Source organism: Epinephelus lanceolatus, chromosome 7 (genome assembly GCF_041903045.1).
Source record: "Epinephelus lanceolatus isolate andai-2023 chromosome 7, ASM4190304v1, whole genome shotgun sequence".
In the NCBI taxonomy this organism is placed as follows: Eukaryota; Metazoa; Chordata; class Actinopteri; order Perciformes; family Serranidae; genus Epinephelus; species Epinephelus lanceolatus.
The window spans coordinates 26,043,830-26,065,722 of NC_135740.1; the positions used below are offsets into that span (position 1 = coordinate 26,043,830).

The 21,893-nt window shown below is 39.7% G+C and overlaps 1 protein-coding gene across 2 annotated transcripts in view; it reads left to right on the forward strand.

The window, feature by feature from the left end:
* klhl4 (kelch-like family member 4) overlaps positions 1-20,752 on the forward strand; it is a 54,243-nt gene extending 33,491 nt beyond the window's left edge. For both annotated transcript variants that reach the window (XM_033633356.2, XM_033633355.2), the window contains exons 6-11: positions 4,001-4,187; positions 4,563-4,787; positions 8,745-8,907; positions 12,639-12,851; positions 19,308-19,479; positions 19,839-20,752. In XM_033633356.2, coding sequence (XP_033489247.1) covers positions 4,001-4,187; positions 4,563-4,787; positions 8,745-8,907; positions 12,639-12,851; positions 19,308-19,479; positions 19,839-19,898 — 1,020 coding nt within the window. In that variant the 3' untranslated portion in view covers positions 19,899-20,752. The remainder of the gene's footprint in view (positions 1-4,000; positions 4,188-4,562; positions 4,788-8,744; positions 8,908-12,638; positions 12,852-19,307; positions 19,480-19,838) is intronic.
* The last annotated feature ends 1,141 nt before the right edge of the window (positions 20,753-21,893 follow it).

Sequence of the window (21,893 nt, forward strand, 5' to 3'; positions counted from 1 at the left end):
GGCCTGTGAAAGTCATGGAATCAGTAAAATCCTTGGAAGTACTGGAAAAGTCATGGAAATTTGTTGTGTGTGATGGAATTGTTAGAGTTATCTTCTGATAATAATCTTGTAATGTAATGTAACTTATTTTTTGTAGGCTACCTGTTAACATGACATAGCTCTAATAATTGCCAAAATGTTTTGTTGACCATTGCGTACATGTCTTCATTTTCTCCTGACGTTGCGTCTCTCCCTTCATGTGTGCCAGCCAACAATAATCATGTTTGAATAGAGTTTGAATCTGATGCATTTGAATTAGAGAAAAATGATGTTATGACAGTGTAGGGTCATGAAGTCCAAAGTTTCTGTACCTGTCTGTACCTTCGTGCTATGCTCCACTACTACTTTTGAATTAAATTGCAGGTTTGAGACAGAGCCATAAGTAAGTGTCATAGAAATTTTACTCTGGGTCCTCAAAGAAATTTTGTCCATGAATGTGTGGGAACCCTGAACTGTGCTTCTGCTTGAGTTTGTAGCTGAGACCTGAGCTGTCACAGTGCGGCATGTGTCATAACTGTCAACAGAAAGTGTCATTTATGACCTTTGCTACTGTCAGTCAGTCCAGGGTGCAATTTTCTGGATGTAAAATGCACTTTTCTGCAAATGTTTGCTTAATATTTATACAGGATTTTGGTCGTTTTTGTTAATAAAATGGCAGAAAAGAGTGAAAATGCACAATTTAAATAATAATATTGCACAGTGGAGTAGTGGTTAGCATTGACAACTCACAGCAAGAAGGTTCCTGGTTCGAACCCATGGTGTGGGAGCCCTTCTGTGCGGAGATTGCATGTTCTTCCTGTGTCAGCGTGGGTTTTTATCTGGGTACTCTGGCTTCCTCCCACAGTCCAAAGACATGCAGGTTAATTGGTGACTCTTAATTGGGAATGTGAGTGTGATTGGTTGTCTGTCTCTATGTGTCAGCCCTGTGATAGTCTGGCGACCTGTCCAGGGTGTACCCTGCCTCTCAGCCAATGTCAGCTGGGATAGGCTCCTGCACCCCTGTGACCCCGAACATGATAAGCAGTTACGGAAATGAAATGAAAATGTTAATAATCAATTTTATTTATAGGCATCTTTCAAAGCATTCAAGGACACCTTAGAAGACACAGTTAAAAAATGCAAGCAGCAATTTCAATCAAACAATTCTGTAATTTACAATAAAAGTTCATAAAATGACCAGACAAAAATCATAATTGTAAATATTACGTATGAAATCATCATCAGGGCAAGCCTCAATATGTGTACCACCATTAAAATCAGACCAATACACAAGCTTGAAAGGGTGTGTTTTCAGACCGGACTTGAAAGTGGAAAGGGAGTCAAAATTGCAAATGTCATGGGGAAGAGAGAGTTCCAGAGGCGAGGGGTAGAACGGCTGAAGGCTCTAGAAACCATGGTAGTCAATCCGGTAGATGGTGAAGTGAGTTGGATTGCAGAAGAGGATCTAAGAGTACAGGAGGATGTGTCGATATGAAAGAGTTCAGACAGGTACTGTAGGGAGGGGCTTGATTAGGAAGGCGAGAGGAAAGGTGAGAAGCAGAACCTTGAAATCGGTGCGATATTTAACACAAAGCCAGTGAAGCTGCTCTAGAACAGGAGTGATATGATCTATGGAGGGGGTTCTAGTAATGACACAGGTGGCTAAATTCTGGACCAACTGGAGTTGATGAAGACACTTGAGAGGGAGACCAAAGAGGACAGAGTTGCATTAATCAATATGAGATGTAACCAAGAATGAACGAGGATAGAAGTACTCTGAGGTGTAAGTGATGGGCGAAGACAATTATAATGTCTTGTATTGTGTAAGCAACAGTCTAAGAACCAAAGATATTAAGTTTGTCTTCATATAAGACAAAAGAAAGAAGCAAAGCTTCACACTTGAGAGGCCGCAACCAGGGAATAATTAGCATTTTAGCTTGAAAGTCGATCTACCAATCAATAAATCAACTGCTTGTTTCAGTACCATATATGTATGGCACAAGAACCACACTGTTCACCTTCAGTCTTCCAACTGACCACTGAAAGACAATCAACTACTGCACTGTCAAAAATTACTTTATATATATTAGTGGCTGAAGACAAAACTCACCCCTCTCAGTGATAAATCAAACTAACAGTACGACAGCTACACAGGAGTTTTTATATGCATTGTCAGCCTGGTTATGTGTGAATTATTATTGTTTTAAACACAGCAGCTCATGTTTTATGAATGCTGTATTTCAGAGAAGACGCATCGGTTTACAACTGTGTCATGTCTGTCTAATTTACATAACATCAAACCCAGATAAGCAACTTTTGGCAGATCTGATGCGTGAAAATATCTCCCTTTTTAAATCACGGCAGCTTTATCTTCACTGACAGGTTTCCAAAGCTAATTATGCACATGTGTATTTTATTTTTTATATTTGCATCTATTTATATTGGGTGAACAGATGCAGGGAAGAAAAGAACAACCCGCAACACAACACAACTGCAAACAACAATAAAGGGAATGTTTTTGTGAATAGAAATTATGTGGAAAATCTGATCTAATACACAAGTTATCTCGTGCATTGGCTGGGGAGATACTGCTGGCTGTGAGGCAAATAAACAACAGAAATGAATCACTGTATTTGTCAAAACCGGGACTGTATGTTGTAGAAACTGAAAGATGAGCAGAGTAGTGTCACTGACATTTCTTCCAGGCATAACAAGATCAATAGATATATACAAAACCTTCATTCACAAAAATAAAAAGTGTGTTGAAATGTTCAATAAAACAACACAAGAAATGTTCTCTTGGAAAAGCAACGGCTTCAAACTTCACTGTGGGCTAAATATAATATAGAGGTAAGACTCAATGGTGATGTCTTCCAAACAGATACAGAATATGACTACTGTGGCTACAAATGGTTTTATGATAATGTTGATTTCCTACATTTAACATTATTAGTAATATTTTGATTAAGGACTTGCTGTTTCCACATTTAAAGATTTGTGTATGAGTTCATCTGTTATTTAAGATGCTCTTTCCTCTTAAATCAAATCATAGGTAAGGTAGTCAAGGTAATTCTATATGTCCTTTCAGATTAACAGGCATTTCACTGCATCTCTTCAGAGGCAATTTGTAAACAGACCATAAATATTTGGCACTTGGGTTCTTTGCTGCTGCTCTCCCTGCCTCAGGCTTTCCATGTAGGCACATGGAAGGGTAGGGAGGTGTGCTCTTGCCGCCTTAGGCTTTCCACATAGGCACATGGAAGGGCAGGGAGGTGTGCTCTCTCTGCCTTAGGATTTCCATGTAGGCGCATGGAAGGGCAGGGAGGTGTGCTCTTGCCGCCTTAGGATTTCCATGTAGGTGCATGGAAGGGCAGGGAGGTGTGTTCTCTCCACCTTAGGCTTTCCATGTAGGCACATGGAAGGGCAGGGAGGTGTGCTCTCTCTCTGCTTTATGCTTTCCATGTAGGCACATGGAAGGGCAGGGAGGTATGCTCTCTCTCTCTCTGCTTTATGCTTTCCGTGTAGGCACATGGAAGGGCAGGGAGGTGTGCTCTCTCTGCCTTATGCTTTCTGTATAGGCACATGGAAGGGCAGGGAGGTGTGCTCTCTCTGCCTTATGCTTTCTGTATAGGCACATGGAAGGGCAGGGAGGTGTGCTCTCTCTGCCTTATGCTTTCCATGTAGGCGCATGGAAGGGCAGGGGGGTGTTCTCTCTGCCTTATGCTTTCAATGTAGGCACATGGAAGGACAGGGAGGTGTGCTCTCTCTGCTTTATGCTTTCCACATAGGTGTGTGGAAGAGGCTTTCTGCGTAGGCCCGAAAAAAGGCAGAGAGGCCCCAGAACAGAGCCATACCGCTAAATATAATATTGCAAATCGAAATAAAGTTTTCTTTGACTGAAGTGTTCCTGTCTGAAATTACATTTTAAATATGCATTATTTTCTTACAGTGTGTTCTCCTAATGTGATTCCTTTAAATGTAGCTCCTTGCAGATCTGGAAAACAACAAGATGTTCTCCGATGATCTGGAGTGCCAAAAGCTGCTAATGGAGGCCATGAAGTACCATCTTCTGCCAGAGAGACGTCCCATGTTTCAGAGCCCAAGAACCAAACCTAGAAAGTCAACCGTGGGGGCGCTTTATGCTGTAGGAGGGATGGATGCCACCAAAGGTACAGCCCACAGGCAGTTATCAATACACAGCAATGTAATTTATTTAAAGTCCTCCTCCAATCAGATGTGTTTTTCGTCTGTTTATATGCCTTAAAATTTCTGACCTTGACTATACTGACTTGTAACTGTGCAAAGTCACTAAAGGGTGCTTTCAGACCTAGACTTCGCTGCTTTGGTCCTAATCAGGGACTCATTTTGCTACAAAGTTGCATAATTGCCTAAACAGTAGATCTGCTTCCGGCTTCCTTTTTGTAATTTTTATGTGGGGAAACCATATCAAACAAAATATTAGTTACAGCACAGTGTTTTGACATACTTAAAAATGTGTCTGAAGGGGAACTTTAGATTGTAATATTTGTTGTCTGTGGTTTCAGGCTCCACCACCATAGAGAAGTACGACCTGCGGACCAACACTTGGGTCCAGGTTGGAATCATGAATGGACGCCGGCTGCAGTTTGGTGTCGCGGTGATAGACAACAAGCTGTATGTGGTCGGAGGCAGAGATGGACTCAAGACGTCCAACATGGTGGAGTGTTACAATCCTATCAATAAAGTGTGGTCCACCATGCCCCCCATGTCAACACACAGACACGGACTCGGTGAGTGTGTCTCTCCACTTGTTTCATTACAGAGACAGTGATACACTGACAGATAATCTAATAATATGGGCATAAAAACATTGCTTCAGTCAGGAAGGACAGTAAGGACAGTGCTGCCATTCCAAAATATAAAGTTGCTATTTAAACTCTTCAACATATTCAGTAACTTCAAGGAAAGGACAGTCTCGAACAACTAATATGTCAGTATGGCTGCAACTAATGCCTTATACCAAATAACTTTTCAAGTGATTTCACTGTCCCAGACATACTTCAGATGTTAGAATAAAATGGTTTGTGTTTGGTTAGGTCAGTCCAAGCTGTCCCAAGTCAGGCTTTTTCATGACTTGACGTTCCGAAAAAATCAAACATGTTTAATATTGTCTTAAGTTTGTAGTGGCTCATGGGAAATAGTGAAGTTTGATAACGTGAATGTGGTCAACAATTTCAGCACCTAACAGTGAGCAGCAAACCTGGTAGACAGTAAACAAGGAGGGGAGGGAGGTGTAAGAATGTGAACAAGTCTCTGTTCTCCTGTTCTGTTGGAAAAACAGGCAAAACTGGTGGAGTTGTGGAGTGAACAAGATCTGGTGTTTAATTTGGCATGTATCTGACCCACCAACCTGCACTTATTTCACTGTTGACGCCTTGTATCTTGAGTTTTAGAGTTGGGTGTTTTGTGGACACATAAGGAATTGTGAATACATTGTAGCGTCCCTTAACAATGAGGCTACGAGATATGAACTTGTTTTGCTGGCTTTTTATTCCTTAACTTTAACACAAGCTATTGTGGGCCATAGCCAACGCCGAAACAACAAACTTGTCTGCTTTACAAGGTGTTCTCCGTATTAGCGGCTACTTCAACAACTCCCGCTCCTCGACTTACACATATACAACTAGCAGGTCTAACGACAACCCTCCCTCCTCAAGCCTCTGCCAGTCACAGGTGGTATCTCACACAGATCACTGTCATAGGTGCTAGTGCTGACTGACGGGCGTCACAACATCTAAAAAAACACACAACTTCGCTGGGAGTGACATGTTTGCTGACATTACAGAAAACTCAGTAACTGCCATAACGGAGTTTTCTTAACATTCTTAACAGTGACAGAATCCATACAGTTAACATCACATCACCCGGTCCGTTACAATACCATATTTCCTAAACAAAGTTTGGCGAAATATTCTCCACCAGGAGCAGGATCGAAAATAATCTCAAGAGGAATCTAGTTGTCGTTTTGGAAATAGTGACCCTGCAAAGATCCAATCCAAAAATCTTATAATCTGTGACTAAAAACTCACGTTGTCTTTACATGTGAGAGAATGTCAGGCTTTAGACTTTTAAAAGTATTTACAAAGTCTTCTAGTATGTAGTAGGCATAATGGTGGGTTAGTCTTCCAGTTGCATTATCAATTAACGGATGATTAGTTTTGTCTATGTAGTGTGTCAAAATAAAACTTCTCAGAGCCCTATATAATCACAGTTTTATCTTCCTGTTATTTAAAACCTAAAGATATTTAATTTATTATCATGTATGACATAGAAAATTATGAAATCCTGCCGTTTGAGAAACTGGAACCAGTGGATGTTTGGTATTTTTGCTTGATAAATGATTAAATCTTAATTATTACGAAGTCATTCATCACTCTGGTCCAATTTTTTCAGCTCTATATGTCATCAAAAAAATTATTTGTTACTCTACGCTACTCTGAAAGTCTCTTTGTCCAGTGACAGCATTATGTGTATTTTTCTTATTCTTGAATTCCTTCAAACTTCATGTGTTTACAGGACGTTGACAACAAAACACAATTCTGTCAGCCATTGCAAGGTTTAAGCTTTTAGCTCGCTCCGGCTACCTGGTGTTATGAAACACCAGAAGCTGCAGGATGCATGCTCAGGAGGGTCACAGCTGGCGTGCTGTAATAAAAAAAAAAAAGAAAAAAAAAAAAGGTACATTTCTTTTTGAGATAGACCTTTGATATTTTCCCATTCCCCTATCAAAGCTTGGCAGGCTGTGCTGGCCCTGCTCTTCCTTACCCTTCCCTGCCCAATAAATCTCATATCAGAAGCGTTTTGATTCACAGTTGAAACAGTTCTGGGTAACAGAACAGGGAGATCTTGTCAAAGCATTCAGCTCGCTCACCCAGTGTGGTCGGAGGTATCAGCCAGCCCAGGAGATCACACTGTACAGATTACCTGTGTTGTCTTTGATGGTTCCCGCAGCAAATATCTCTCGCTGCTTCGCTTGTGGCGTGCATATTTTTAGTCTGAATATATTTGAGCTTAGTGTCTACCAGCATCCCTGCCCAACCATTTCCTGCTGTGTGCATTATGGGTATAGGCGAGAAAAAGTATTTCTTTTTTATTACAAAGCCACCAGTCGGTAGTAAAAGGAAGTCTCGCTACGAGAATTGTTTCTGTCTGACAGTGTTTATGTCATTGGAGGTTCTCTCAGTGCGGTCTTGCCCTCATGTTCCCTCCAAATAATTGAACTCTCACCAAAGGAAATAAGGGTGGTAATATAAAAATCCATTGTGTTAAAACATCCTCGACATTGTTGCTGAGGAAAACTGCTTTCCTCTGTGACTTGGGAATGAGGAATAAGAGTGCAGCTCTATAGTCTTCCTGTTTTGTGAATAGATTCGGTCAGCTGTATGACTCACTCTGCCCACTTCTAAAATGAGAAACGTACCTCTGCCTGCTCCAAGAACCATTGAAAGAAAACAGAGTTTGTTTTGGAAAAAGCACTTTATTTCATTTAGTATTCATGACCACTATAAACGAACACACATATTAGTATAAAATGAAGCATGAATACTTAATGGTACCACTGAAGGAATACTTCACTCCCAAAGTGTCCCTTTGTGTATCAGCTCCTCACCCCGTGTTACACTGAATTTGTCAGGAAATATTTTTTCTTTCAAATGCCTCGGGTGAAATAAGAATCCAAAAATGGAGAAAACCCTTGATGCACTGAAGCCTTAGGTGATTGAATTTAACAACAGCAAAACAATATCAAAACATCCATTTGTAAACTTTTTACACAACTCCAATCTCTAATGGAACCCCCCCCCCCAATAATTTTACCTTGTTGAGCACCAGAGCTGCTGGTCTACCACTGCCTTGGTGAATCCGAACTAACCCTTTAAAACACTGAAGTCACACAATATTACAAACATACCAACTGATCAAGGCAGTGGCAGAGCAGCAGCTCCTGTGCTCAGCGAGATAAAATTACTGGCTTTGAAGAGAGCATAGATAAGTTTAACTTATAGCTCATTTCCTGTCAGAAAGGGCTTTCTGTTTGGGAAGTACTGAGCATATGACTGGACAAATGAGACTTTAGCCCTGTTTCCACCGAGCAGTACAGTACGGTTCAGTTCGCCGTGCTTTTTTTCCATTTCAGCTGTGAAAAGTTGTGGATGGTACCAATGGGACCGTTCCTTTCCATCCCCATTTTTGGTCACCCCTCTGTTGGGGTACCTAGCACACAGATCTGGTATTAAACGGTGTCACATGCTGGATGGAGCAGTGAGCGACAACAACCCCGCCCACATTTAGGAGTACTGTTTCCGGTGGAAATGCTAGGTTCTAGGTACCATGTCTGAAGGGTTACGTTAGGTTCCAAATGTACTATACTGAAAGTGTTTGGTGGAAACGGGGCTCTAGATCATAATGTGTGAGTTGTGTGAGAGTTTGTAAACAGATGTGTTGATATAGTTTTGCTGTTCTTAAACACGGACCCCTATGACTTAAATTCATCAAGAATTTTCTTGATTTTTGGATTCTTCATACACTGTGCAGGCATGCAAGAAAAACAAAATTTTCTTCACAAATATAGTGTTTCATGGGGTGAGTAACTGATACACAGATGGTCATTTGGGGGGTGAAGTATTCCTTTAATTTGATTCCTTTCTACTTTTCCGGGCAACACATATCTCCTGCTTCTATTTCTGTAGGTATAGCTGTGTTGGAGGGCCCCATGTATGCCGTGGGAGGCCACGATGGCTGGAGCTACCTCAACACAGTGGAACGCTGGGACCCTCAGGCCAGGCAGTGGAACTATGTGGCCAGCATGTCAACACCGCGGAGCACCATGGGAGTAACAGCACTGAATGGGAAGTAAGTCACTTTATCGAACCTTCAGACCTACTGGCATTTGATTGCTAAAAATGTGCGACCTTACACTTAGAGGCAAAGTTTATTCTGGTCTTTGAAATATCGTGGGGCCTGAGGCCGAGGTCACTGGCATCTGTGGAGCCACAACAGAAGCTGAGGAGGCAGACAAGTACAGGCAATACACAGTAAAACAGGAATGCTAGTGGTAGCGCACGGTTTTCAAAGGGCTATGTCCGCCTTAAAGCTTTTATACAAACAAATAAACTTTTTCATATTTGCTGAAACTGTCACTATATTCACAGAGCACCACAGTGCACTAAATGAGAAAATCATGTGCTCTATCATGGCCTTCAAGTGAAAATGAAAACAATCAGTCAGAGCCGAGGAGTCTTTAAAGCAGCTGTCAGTCTTGTCAAGTACTGCTTGTTAAGTGGGGTCAAACCAGGCAGCGCTGATTTACAAGGATTACACTTAAATTCATTCTTGATCATTTTGAAAAAAGGGTTAGGGTTAAGGACAACCGACTTTCATTTAAAATATAATGATAAAAAATGAACTTCTCAGAAAAGTCTTTGGCAATAAAAGGTTTATATAATCTTTCCCAGTGTGCAAATGGGCCCTCCTCTTCATGTTGTATACACCTTGATATCATGAAGTATTTTAGCAGCTCCATCAGTCTTTCCAAGTTTAAAGTCTTTATGATGGCAAGTTGCTGGTGCTCGATTAAGTATTTTGATAATAAATATCCATCCATCCATCCATTTTCGTAACTGCTTATCCTGTTAGGGGTCGCGGGGGGCTGGAGCCTATCCCAGCTGACATTGGGTGAGAGGCAGGGTACATCCTGGACAGGTCACCAGACTATCACAGGGCTGACACATAGAGACAGACAACATTCACATTCACAATTTAGAGTCACCAGTTAACCTGCATGTCTTTGGACTGTGGGAGGAAGCTGGAGTACAAGGAGGAAATCCACACTAACACGGGGACTGTGCCTCCCTATAATAAATATCAATACACTAAATTTATATCTATGTATTTATTTGTTACATTAACACTGGTATTGGATCGGTACTTAGTATCGGCTGAAACCCAAAGTCCAGGTATTGGTTTGGGACTGAAAAGTGTTGGATCAGTGCATCCATAGTTAAAATTATCATTACCAAGGGTTCGATGGTGCTTGTGGTTAGCATTGTCGCCTCACAGCAAGAGGGCTCCTGGTTTGAACCTGGGGTGGGGGAGCCCTTCTGTGTGGAGTTTGCATGGGGTGCTCCGGCTTCCTCCCACAGTCCAAAGACATGCAGGTTAATCGGTAACTCTAAATTGCCTGTAGGTGTGAATGTGAGCGTGAATGGTTGTCTGTCTCTATGTGTCAGCCCTGCGATAGTCTGGTGACTTGTCCAGGGTGTTCCCTGCCTCTCGCCCAATGTCAGCTGGGATAGGCTCCAGCCCCACCACAACCTCTAACAGGATAAGCGGTTATGGAAAGTGAATGAAATTATAACCCCCTTCCCTGTCACAAAACAGTTTTTGAATGTTGCCAAGAAGTGAAATATTTCTGGCTTTAAACATGATTATTGCTGTTTTAAAATTGACCAGATCTAAACCTTTCAATGCACGTGACTTCAAAAACGGTGTGTTCCTGTGTGCTGTCCTGATTGTTCCCTTTTGAAGGATGTATAATGGCTCTAAGTTGCTTTTGTAAGTGTTGCCCCAAACCTTCACACAGTAATTCAAATATGGTGGTACAAGTGATGAATAGAGTGTGCAGTGATTTATGGTCCAGTATGTGTTTTGTTTTCCCCAGAACTGTGATGCTCTTTGCCAGCTTTGTTCTTACATAATTGATCTGAGGTTGCCAGCAGATTTTGTCGTCTAAAATCACACCCAGAAATCTTGTTTCATAGACTCTTTTCTCATTAACATTATCATTAACATCTGTACTTCTGTGTCTGTACTGAGGTTTCCAAACAACATAAATTAAGTTTTGTTCATATTTAAAGACAGTTTATTTATGCTTAACTATTGTTTGAATTTTCTCATTTCTGTCGTGACCGCCTCCAAAAGCTGCTACAGATTTTCCCCAGAGCAAAGAGCATTGGAGTCATCTGCGAATAAAACAAATTGTTATTTTCTGGACACCATACATATATCATTTATGTACAAAATAAACAGTTATGGACCTAATACTGACCCCTGTGGGACGCCAACCCATATAACTTTTTACCCAGTCCAATGCAACCCCTCTCATATCATATCTTTCCAGTTTTTTGGGGAATATGTCATGGTTTATGGTGTCAAATCCTTTTTAAAAATCTATAAAAACTCCTACTACATAATTCTTGTTATCAGTACAACTAGTAATTTATTCTATTAAGTCTGTTAATGGCATTGATGTTGATCTATTTGCTCTAAACCTGAACTGACTGATACTTTTCAATGAAATGATCCAACCTCCTAATAAACAGGTTTTCTAATATTTTAGAGAACTGGCAGAATAATGATATAGGCCTGTAGTTGGTGAAATGATGTTTGTCCCCAGCGTTATATAATGGAATAACTTTTAATTTTTTGCGGTAATGTACTGCTTTAACACTAGTATCGGATCAGTACTTGGTATCTGCTGATATCCAAAGTTCAGGTATTGGTATTCGGACTGAAAAATATTGCATCAGTGCATCCATAATTAAAATTAGCATTACCCTTGGTGATGATAATTAGATTTTTAAAAAGGGATTTTTTGTTAAGCAAGTCTAACACAAAATCACCTTGTTTATAGGCTTAAAGTTTGAACATCGTGCCTGCATTTATAAGCCATCTGTTGTTTTCATGCAAAAATAATGTGACTTTGACAAAAAGCTGAGGCAGAATTTATGTTCCTGTCCACCATTAAATATTCTGAGGGCTGATTTGCAAATGGTACTGAAATGAATAAACATTAAGAAATTCCAGAATTTGCCTTGGAAAACGGTCAGCAGTAATGTAATACGTAATTTGGAATAGAGCGTGCAATAACACAGGCATGGTTATATAACTCTCAGTGCACTGGTCCAGGAAAAGCTGAAGTGCAGCATTAGTGCAGTGATAGTTTGACAACATTATACTTCTTGAATGCAGAATCGACCTTTGTGGCGTGTGTTAGAAAAACTCGTGCAGTAGTCAGCAGCTCACAGCAGAGACTGTTATCATCAGTGTGGTAATTTATACAGACTAATCTAGACTCTATAAAAGCAAAACGCTTTGTGTATTTGTATGTATTAAATGCCTTACAACACTGCTTGAAAGTAAATTAAGCAAAGAACAGACTGGCTCTTAGCCTAATTTAAATATGTTTGTGTGCCGAAGGAGAGAAGAGGCTGCTGCTTGGCTCCATCCAGTATTCAGTGTTAAAGTCGATGCTGAGTTATTTCTGCTGCATCTAGGTCAAAAATAGACAACAAGGAAACTGTTTCCCTAGCCTCTACTTTTTTGCTGTCGGGCCTGTGAGCTACAAGCACTTAAAACACTCATGTGATCTTTCTGGAAGAGAACACTCTCAAGGAAAGGGCCTTTGAAAAATGCAATCCACTGCTCACTGCTGTATCTTACAGAATCTGTCATATTATCACTATTCTGTCGTTACTTCCACAAACATCTGACAACTGATATGAGCTGCTCCCCCCTGATCCTCCAGCACTGTACGCACATGTCAGATGTTTCAGATCTTGAACCCGCTTTGTTTAATTTCTCAGATTGTTTGCAGTGGGTGGTCGAGACGGCAGCTCGTGCCTGAGGTCGATGGAGTGCTTCGATCCGCACACCAACAAGTGGAGCATGTGTGCTCCCATGGCCAAAAGGCGAGGAGGTGTGGGTGTGGCGACGTACAACAACTTCCTGTATGCTGTAGGTGGACACGACGCCCCCGCATCCAACCACTGTTCTAGACTCTCCGATTGTGTTGAAAGGTTGGTAAACGCTTATTCTCTGGGATAAAAAACACACAAAAATGTTACGTAAGTGGTTTGGGATTGCAGCTGTGGGTGGGGACGACACTTTTGGAACAAAAGGGAGGCAAACTGCTCTTAATCCACACCCTGTTCCTGCATTTTGAGACATGTCTGTATTGTACTACTGATACTTAATAGAAGAGATCATAGTTTCCACACATGGTTTTATTTAATAGTATCTGGCACCATCTGGTGGCGGTAATATCTGCCTGAATCTGACGCTGGTGTGACTCACAGTAGAGCACCTTCAGCTGGAACTCACTGCTAAGAACACCTAGTCCCATTTTTAATCACAAATTACACCTAATTTTTATGTGCTTCCTGTTATTTGTGTATTTAAAGAAAAATCTGATGCTGCTACCACCTTTCTATTTAACATCACATAATCTGTATCATTATTTTGTGAGCGGAGGTAATGAAAATTAAACAAGGTTTCTGCTACAGATTAATTTTAATAAACATAAATGAAGTTGCTATATAATTTCCAACCAAACTATGTTTAATTTTCAATATCTGTTTACTGAAATAACTCAGTAACTCAAATAACAGATAATTAAAGTGAACATACATCCCTTCAGCGCTGTCTGATTTCTCTCTATTTCCTGTGTTTAGTCGATTTGACAACAGCTCACAGGGAGACTGCAGATTCTTAATAGATCTTAAAATGTTTTAAATTCAATTTCATCAATGTTAGGCCCTAACAATTATCTTAAATAGTCTTAAATTTGAATTTGTGAGTCCTTACTTTCCACGTAAATTTTATCTTATTTAATTCATCCATCCTTTTATTCATTTTTGTCCGATATGAGTCACATTTTTTAATTTCAAAGTTCACATTTCCAGTGTTACAAATCTTTAAACACACTACTGAACTCAAAGTCTTTTTACTTATTTACTCACACCTATGTGTTGGCAAAATATACTTACCATTTTACTGACCTGCAGTGCTTGAATAAGAAAAAGATGATTTGCCAAAAATCTGCCTCAAATTTGGTTAAAAAATGACCTTGAAAAAGCCTTAAAAAGCATTAGATTTAATTGTCAGATACCTGTAGACAACCAGGGAGCGTATTCATGAAGCTTCCCAGTACAAAGAGTTGCTCCTTGTGACGAAATTCTAAGAAAATTCTTAGAATTGCAACGTTTACTTAGAAATTCTCCTTAAAGTTAAGACTAGGTCCTTGTAAAGATAAAAGTTATTCACAAAGCATCTTAGACCTTAAAACAGCTGCTAATGTGAAAAACTGTTAGGAGCAGGGAGGAGGACTTTTTAAGAGGCTTAAGGGTTTCTGAAAGAGAGAAGAAAATGGTGGAGACACACAGGTCGGAGGAATATTCTCCAAATGCTGGATGACAATGGGTAACGCTACAGATTGGATCATGCAGGGATGATATGTGTGGTCAGTCTCATTAGGGATACGCACACATTTCACGCCTAACGCTAAACGCCACAAATAAAATGATCACAACACTAAGATATCTGGAAAACTGGAAAAATGCATCAGTGCAGCAGTGATGACTTGGGTCTGTCACAACCAATCACATCTGTTAAAAGAAAGCATCACACCTAGCAACGGGGTCAACCACACCTCTTCACTAAGATAAAAGTTTCTGTCCCTTCCTTGGTTAGCATTGCTCTGAGACCTTTCCTAAATCACTCCTAAGCTAGGACTCCTTAGTTAAAACTTTTAGGCCAAGTTAGGAGCTCTCTGAGAGAGTTCTCAGAATGTTTGTGAATACGGCCCCTGGTATCTGACAGTTCAGTGATGTATGAAACAGTGATTTTTACTCACTGAAAAGCATTTTTGAATCGTTTGCATTGAGCATTTTGTGGTTAGCCTCTTTTATCAATTTATCAGTCTCCAAGATCAGAAGGTGTATTTACATTTTAATTGCATGTATTTGATGCAGCAGAAGTCGGCATGGACTCGCTTTAAACATTACACAGTATAATATCAAATAATTACGAGTATATCAGTGTCTACTCAGTCACATGTTTATGAGCAGTGGTGGAATGTAACCAGGTACATTTACTCCAGTACTGTACTTAAGTACAATTTTGAGGGACTTGTACTCCAGCTAAGTATTATTGCTGTTGTATAATACTCTATACCTCCACTCCGCCACACTTTGGAAGCACATATTATATTATTTTGTCATAACTAGATTTATGCGATAACTTAAAGCACTAATTTCTTTGCAGATTCAGATTATTACCATGAAATACAATAAACTAATAAAGGATGATGGAGGTTTTTTAAACTGAACTACCCATCAGTACACAAAGTAAATAAAATAAGCTCCACATTTACCAGCTGCTACATTTGCAGTGATTAATATATTAATGTATCACCAACTATAATTCACTTTTATAATATATATGAATCTGAAAATGGCCATTTTGCATGATGAGTACTTTTTCTGTTGGTACTTTAAGTGTATTTTTGGTACTTGAAAAGTATTGTAATACTTCTGCTTTTACTTAAGTAAAATATCCAAATACTTTTTCCACCACTGTTTATGAGATGTTTCACTTATTATATCACATTTTCTGATTGCAGATCACATTCTGTCACATCATTATTTGATCAAAACTACATGAGGCAGCTTCAATCCTTGGCAGTACCAAGTCTCAGCAAGACATGGCTGAATTTTTAAACATTTAAAGGACCTCATTACCCAGAAATAATTGAAAGTAAATCATAAAATGTGTCTTCATTTTCATCTTAATGATCAACATGGTGGAAAAAAGTCTTCTTTTTTTTAAGATATTTTTTGGGCAGTTTTGCCTTTAATTGATAGGAAAGTCAAGTGTGAGGGGGAGGGAGAGAGGGAGTGACATGCAGCAAAGGGCCACAGGCTGGAGTCGAACCCGGGCCACTGTGGCAACAGCCTTGTACATGGGGTGCCTTGTCTATCCACTAAGACACCAATGCCCCAGGAAAAAATGTCTTTTTCAGCATGTGCCGACACTGATAGGCTGCCAGCTGCTGTTCAAGAGACAATTTTGCTTTTTTTTTTTTAATATTCGAGATGTTATTGAGAGTTAAAACAAGGTGACAAGGACAAAATAACCACTTAACAGACCTACCAGAAACAGACTCCCATACAAACGTGCAAAATCAGATGCATGGGGAAAACACAAAAACCATCACACTGGCATCTTCTCCGAGGTTAAGCACAACAGTCCATTAGTTACACTGGATCACTAAATTGACTTCTAAGGTACAGTTCTAGTTACAGCCAATCAGTGAAAGGGCAGCATGTAAACAAAAACTGATCAAGCATGTTCAATACAAAGTGTGGCACCCTCTCCTGAGCAGACACCTGAGCCCTTGTTGTAGCTCATTCTTTGCAAGGGGTCTGGTGCTTTTCCTGCAGTGTCTCAGTAGTATCAGTTTAGCTGTTGTAAAAGCGAAAATAATCAATTTCTCTTCAAAGGAGGACAAGTACAAGTCCTGACTTTGTATTAAATAAATAACCTGTTGGATATTCTTCCACAAACCTTTAATAGCTGGACACATCCAGAGTACATTTAGGACAGAAGCGTTGTTCTGGTCACGTCTCCAGCAGGAGGCTATTTGTGTCAGTCTCCACTTATATAACTGTTGTGGTGTCTGATGCCATCTGTGTGTTGTTCTCAGATGGATAAACCTATTGCTCCTTTTTTGTGCATGTTATTGATGTTAGTCAAACATGACTTCCAGGCCTCAGGCTATGTCTGCAGCCACGTCCCCTGCCTGTTGTTTTGTTTTTTCTACTTTGATCAAGGTGTCACAAAACTGTTCCTGCAGTGAGTGATAGATCTTTGAAGAGGTGTCCTTACATGATGCTCTAGTAAGCATTTCTTCTTTGGGGCTGCCTGTGGGACAGCTAAGAGGGCTGCATACCCATTTAGACAAGGTACTTTGCATTTGGACATACCGTAAAACTTCAGTTAATAGCCCCAGCTATTATTTGCTTAAGTCACTGAAATCAGCATGCCTCTATTTGGGACAGGCTTTTAATTCTTTTCACACACAACTGCTTATCAGCGAGGATGGGAAATACAAATTGTCTATTTAAACAAATATTACTTGTTCAAAAATTAGGCTTCAGATTTTATATCAATTATGAATCATTCTTTTGATCTACCTCCAGCAGACAGTGCATCAGAGGGAGAGTGAGTCACGACACTTGAGGATTACGGCACCCGGTATACTGACACAGCACCACTTTATCCTGTTAAAACAGTCCACACAACTTTATGAAAAGCCCTTTTGATTCTTTTGATCTGAGGACCCTTACAGACTAAAGATATGAATAACTTACAGTGTAATTGAGGAATGGACACATAATTTGAGGTAGCCAACAACCCGGTTTTAAACATGAGAAGGACTTCCATTAGAAAAATGCACTGCTTGGCAACCAGACCAGGCCTCTAATTGAGACAGGCCTTTATTTGTCAAAATGTGTAGCCACACCAGGCTGGTAAAAGATTTAATTGGGACCAGGCTTTTAATTGGAGTTTTACGCTACCTCCAAAATGGATTAGCTTGTAATTTCTACTTGTCTGCAGTTTGGTTAAAGCTCAGAAATTGTTTACATAGTGTCCAGTTAACCACTTTATCTCCAATTAGAATCCAAGTATTATTCAATAAAGGTTCCCAAGGGGATTTGAAAAAGTCCCAGCGGTCAGTTCGCAGTTTATTCCATAGTAATTTAGCAACAATAATAACAGATTGATCTTTCTGTTGTAGCGATTGTGCATCAAATTGTCCTCTGGAACCAGCTTGGTTTATCCGTTGTGTCACGCTTCATGTGCTTTAAAGAGACAGTTCACCCCATAATCAGTGCTATCTAGATTCTACCTAGCTTGTTTAGGTGTGAGTTGACGAGTGTTGTCGATATCAGTCATAGACAGGGCCGGCCCTGGGCATCGGCAGTATAGGAGAACACTAAGGGCACTGTCATTCATGGGGGGCGCCACTAATGGGGGAAGGAAAATCAAAATGTTTATCTTTTACTATTTTTTACTGATACTAGTACTGCTATTATTTTGAAATGCCACATCAGGCCACAACAACATAACAACATCGCAAAGCCTACTAAATAATAGAGAGGCCTTTTTTTGGTTTCCTGCTGTCAAAACGACAAAAGCTCTCTGGTGCCCACCCAACTACCACTAGACATGAAAATAACAACAACAAATCTGTGTTGCAGAATCAGCAGGAGGAGAGCTGGTTATCATTACCTCTGCTCAGCTCACGGAGGTTGCATTGATTTACACTGTGAGGCGTTCGAGCTCTGTTCAGTAAAAAGGAGAATTAGGCAGAGGTAAATTATGACCGTCTCATGATGTGTTCAATGTCATCTTGTAAAATGTAGCGTTTGGTGGCAAACTTGAATAAATACAGCTGTTTGAAGGAGAATTGTGTTGATGTTTTCACAGCAATATAAAATAGATATTAGACAGGGAATTATGACGTATCATATGTAGTAAAAGGGCCTTTTGCTTATTCTCAACATCAATAAAAAAATGCTATTGGCTATGAAATCGTTATTTTAAACACTGGTATCAGTTTCGGCCTAGAATTTAAAAATCAGTGCATCCCTAGTTTAATTAGAAAGTTACTTTGTACATTTTATTATTATTTTACAATGTCATATATTATTTCATTTTTTATTCTTCTTCTTTATTCTTCTAAGTTAATTTGTAATTGTTTTTATACTATATGTACAACATGTTACTTAAAGCAAATTAGCACAAATTATTATTTTATTTTTATTTGCAAGGTAGTTTCTTTGCATTTTGGTAATTAATGTGCAGTACTTTGTCTGCAAACATGTTTGGGGGTCAGGGAAAGACTTGCATCAGGCACCAAATGTGCTAGGGCCACCACTGGCTATAGAGACGTCTGCCTTTTCTTGAATATACTGGAGTAAACAGCACTCAGCTTGTGGTGCTCAAAGCACCTATTAAGTATATTTTTAAAACTCAATAGCAATGTCCCTTTCCAGAAATCATGACCCGGTGGAGATAATCCTCAGACCTTGTTGCGAGGAACTATTTTCTTTCTACCAGTCTACACAAGCCAACTGTATCATCCTGCAGATCCATTATGTTTGAGAGAGGGCAGACATCTGTATGGCCGATATCTCCAACACTCTGCAACTCACACCAAAACAATGTAGATAAATAGCACTACAGGAAAAAGAAAAGTATGAATTTTTCATTTTGGGGGTGAACTGTCTCTTTAAGTTTCAATCTGGCTCTCTGTTTGTGCTGAGAGGGGTTGCCACAAACGTATAGGATGTCTCAGTGGACATGGGACACTCTTTACCTATTGAGATTTTTGCCATTTGGATGAATAAAAAAACTTCATTTTCCATATCAGCCGTAGTGCAGAAATAATCCAAATATTGCAATTACAGGTATGATCCAAAGACGGACACGTGGACCACTGTGTCCTCACTCAGTGTCCCCCGGGACGCAGTGGGTGTTTGCCTGCTGGGAGACAGGCTGTATGCTGTGGGTGGATACGACGGCCAGACGTATCTGAACACCGTTGAGTCCTATGACGCACAGAACAACGAGTGGACTGAGGTAATCGCACCAAAATGCATTTATCACAGTATAGATGTTCTATTGTTTGAGATATATAAATAAAACTAGGGAACTTGTGACATTTTAAATGGTTAAACTTTTTAATTAGATTGTAGTTTTTGTTGCCAGCACTGGTGACATGTAACATCGGGGTTCCAGTTAAAACCCCTCAGGAGCATAAATCTGCTCAAGTCACTGAATCCTATCAATATTTTATAGCTTTCTTCTCCTCTTTTTTCGCAATATGTTTTTCCAATCTTGCCTCTGTAACCCTCTTATCGGCATGAAGTAAAATAGGATTCTTTTTGAAGACAGCCTCAGATGAGAGGCTGCATGTTAACCTCTCTGTCGTCCTGTAGGAGGTCCCTCTCAACATTGGCAGGGCAGGCGCCTGCGTGGTGGTGGTGAAATTGCCTTGAGCGTTTTGTCTCACGACAGCATGGGAAACAAATGAGAGAGCGGTGAAGAGGAGTGGACAAACAAAACAACGGATCAAGGACACATCCTTCGAGAGTCGTGTTTTTTTTTTGTTGTTTCGGGGGGTTTTTTCATCTTCTTTAACTCGGCTGTCCACATTTTTCAGAAGGGAACACAGACAGAGCCTTGCCCATAAACCATTGTTTCTATCATTAGTGGACATGCCTGCCCACTGGGGAGGACTTATTCAGAAACTGGAATGCACTGCACATTCTCCACATTCTCAAACGATCAAGAATTTCCATAGACTTGGCTAAGCTGTAGCAAGTGCCAAGGCTTTGTTGTACTGCTTTGTTATACTAGTTTTCTGAAACGTTCTGTGTATGTTCGTAAGATTAAATGTAAAAGTTACATTTTGAGAAAAAGAAGCCTGCAGGTTAGTTTACATCTATACAGAGACTTTTCTTATCGGTGCCATCACATGAAACAGTATATTTTGGGGTTTATATTTCACTTTATAGCCACTTCAAATGAAAGTTGTTATGATATATAAATGTCACCACGTACCTGTGTCTCTCCTCAGTGGGTGGTCTGAACAGATTCTTTCTCTTTTGCGGAGGAGACCACTGTGAACACTGAGGGCGATGAGTTCATCCAGGCTGGTTTGAAAAAACAGGAATGAAATTTTACTGAATAATATATTTGGATTTTTTTATTATTATTATTATTATTATTATTATTGAGCCTGTAGCTACAGAACACCAAAGTCATTTGCTTGTCTTAGAAGTCTTGTTTCGCATTAAATAAAAGTTTACAAAATTGTGAATTACAGAAAATATATCATATTGATATTTCACATTGCTGTACAGATTTTTTTGTGAACTTTCTGAAACTGCATTTGTGTTGATAGTGCAGCACCAGTGCAGCCTGGTGATGACAGTTATTATTCTTTTATCTTTATTTCTGGGCATGCTGGCTGAGCGAATGTTTAATTTGATTTATGCAATATTATATATCGAGATCACTCTGTATTTTTAAGGACATGATGCCTTTTGGATGTTATCATTTACAACACAACCAGTGGGTTAAAGGGACACTTCACCCACAAAATAACCATTTATATATCAGTCAGTCACGCCGTGTTACCTCAAGTTTGTAAAAACTTTGTTTTCTCGAAGTGCTCCACAGAAAACATGGAACATATTGTTGCATTGATTGATTGGGGACCGTGTTTAACAACAGCAAACTATATCAAAACATCCATTTGCAAACTCTTGCACACCTCGTGCAGTATAATCCCAGTCTCATTGAGCCAGTCGTATGCTCAGTACTTCCCTAACACATGCACTTTCACTCAAACGTTAGTATATAAAACCAAAGTGAAAGAGAAACTTACCTATGCTCTCTTCCAGTGTTAATTTTGACAGATATTTTAGTCTTGAGACGAAAATGTTTATTAGTTTAGTCACTTTTTAGTTATTTTTATCCTTCATAGTTTTAGTCGATGAAAATTCATGACATTTTAGTCATTGTAGTTGTATAATAACTTCATTTAGACCATTTTTTTCTGCAACTACAAATAATTTCCGCACACTTCCGAAACTGTCATTTCTCCAGCAGTGTTTGACAGTTTTAATGGGTGATTTACGAGCACACACTCACTGGTCATCATTTGAAAAGGTAAACACCTCTCTATTTATGCTCTCAAACTTTGACAGCACAAATAACTAATCTGAGACAACTGGGATTGGTACCCAGGTTCATTTTAAACTCTGACTTATTGATCTCATTGTTAAGAAGCAGAAAAATAATCCAATTAAAGCCTGAATTCTTTCTTAATCTGCAACATGTTAGGTTTAAACTTGTGCCCTCTCAGAGCCGGTGATTAAACTAAACTTAAATCTCTGTCAGAGAAAACTGATCTGAGTTCAGACTTTGTACTTACAGCACAGATAACCGAGCCTCTTACCTGCCTTTCAAACAGCATCAACCCATAA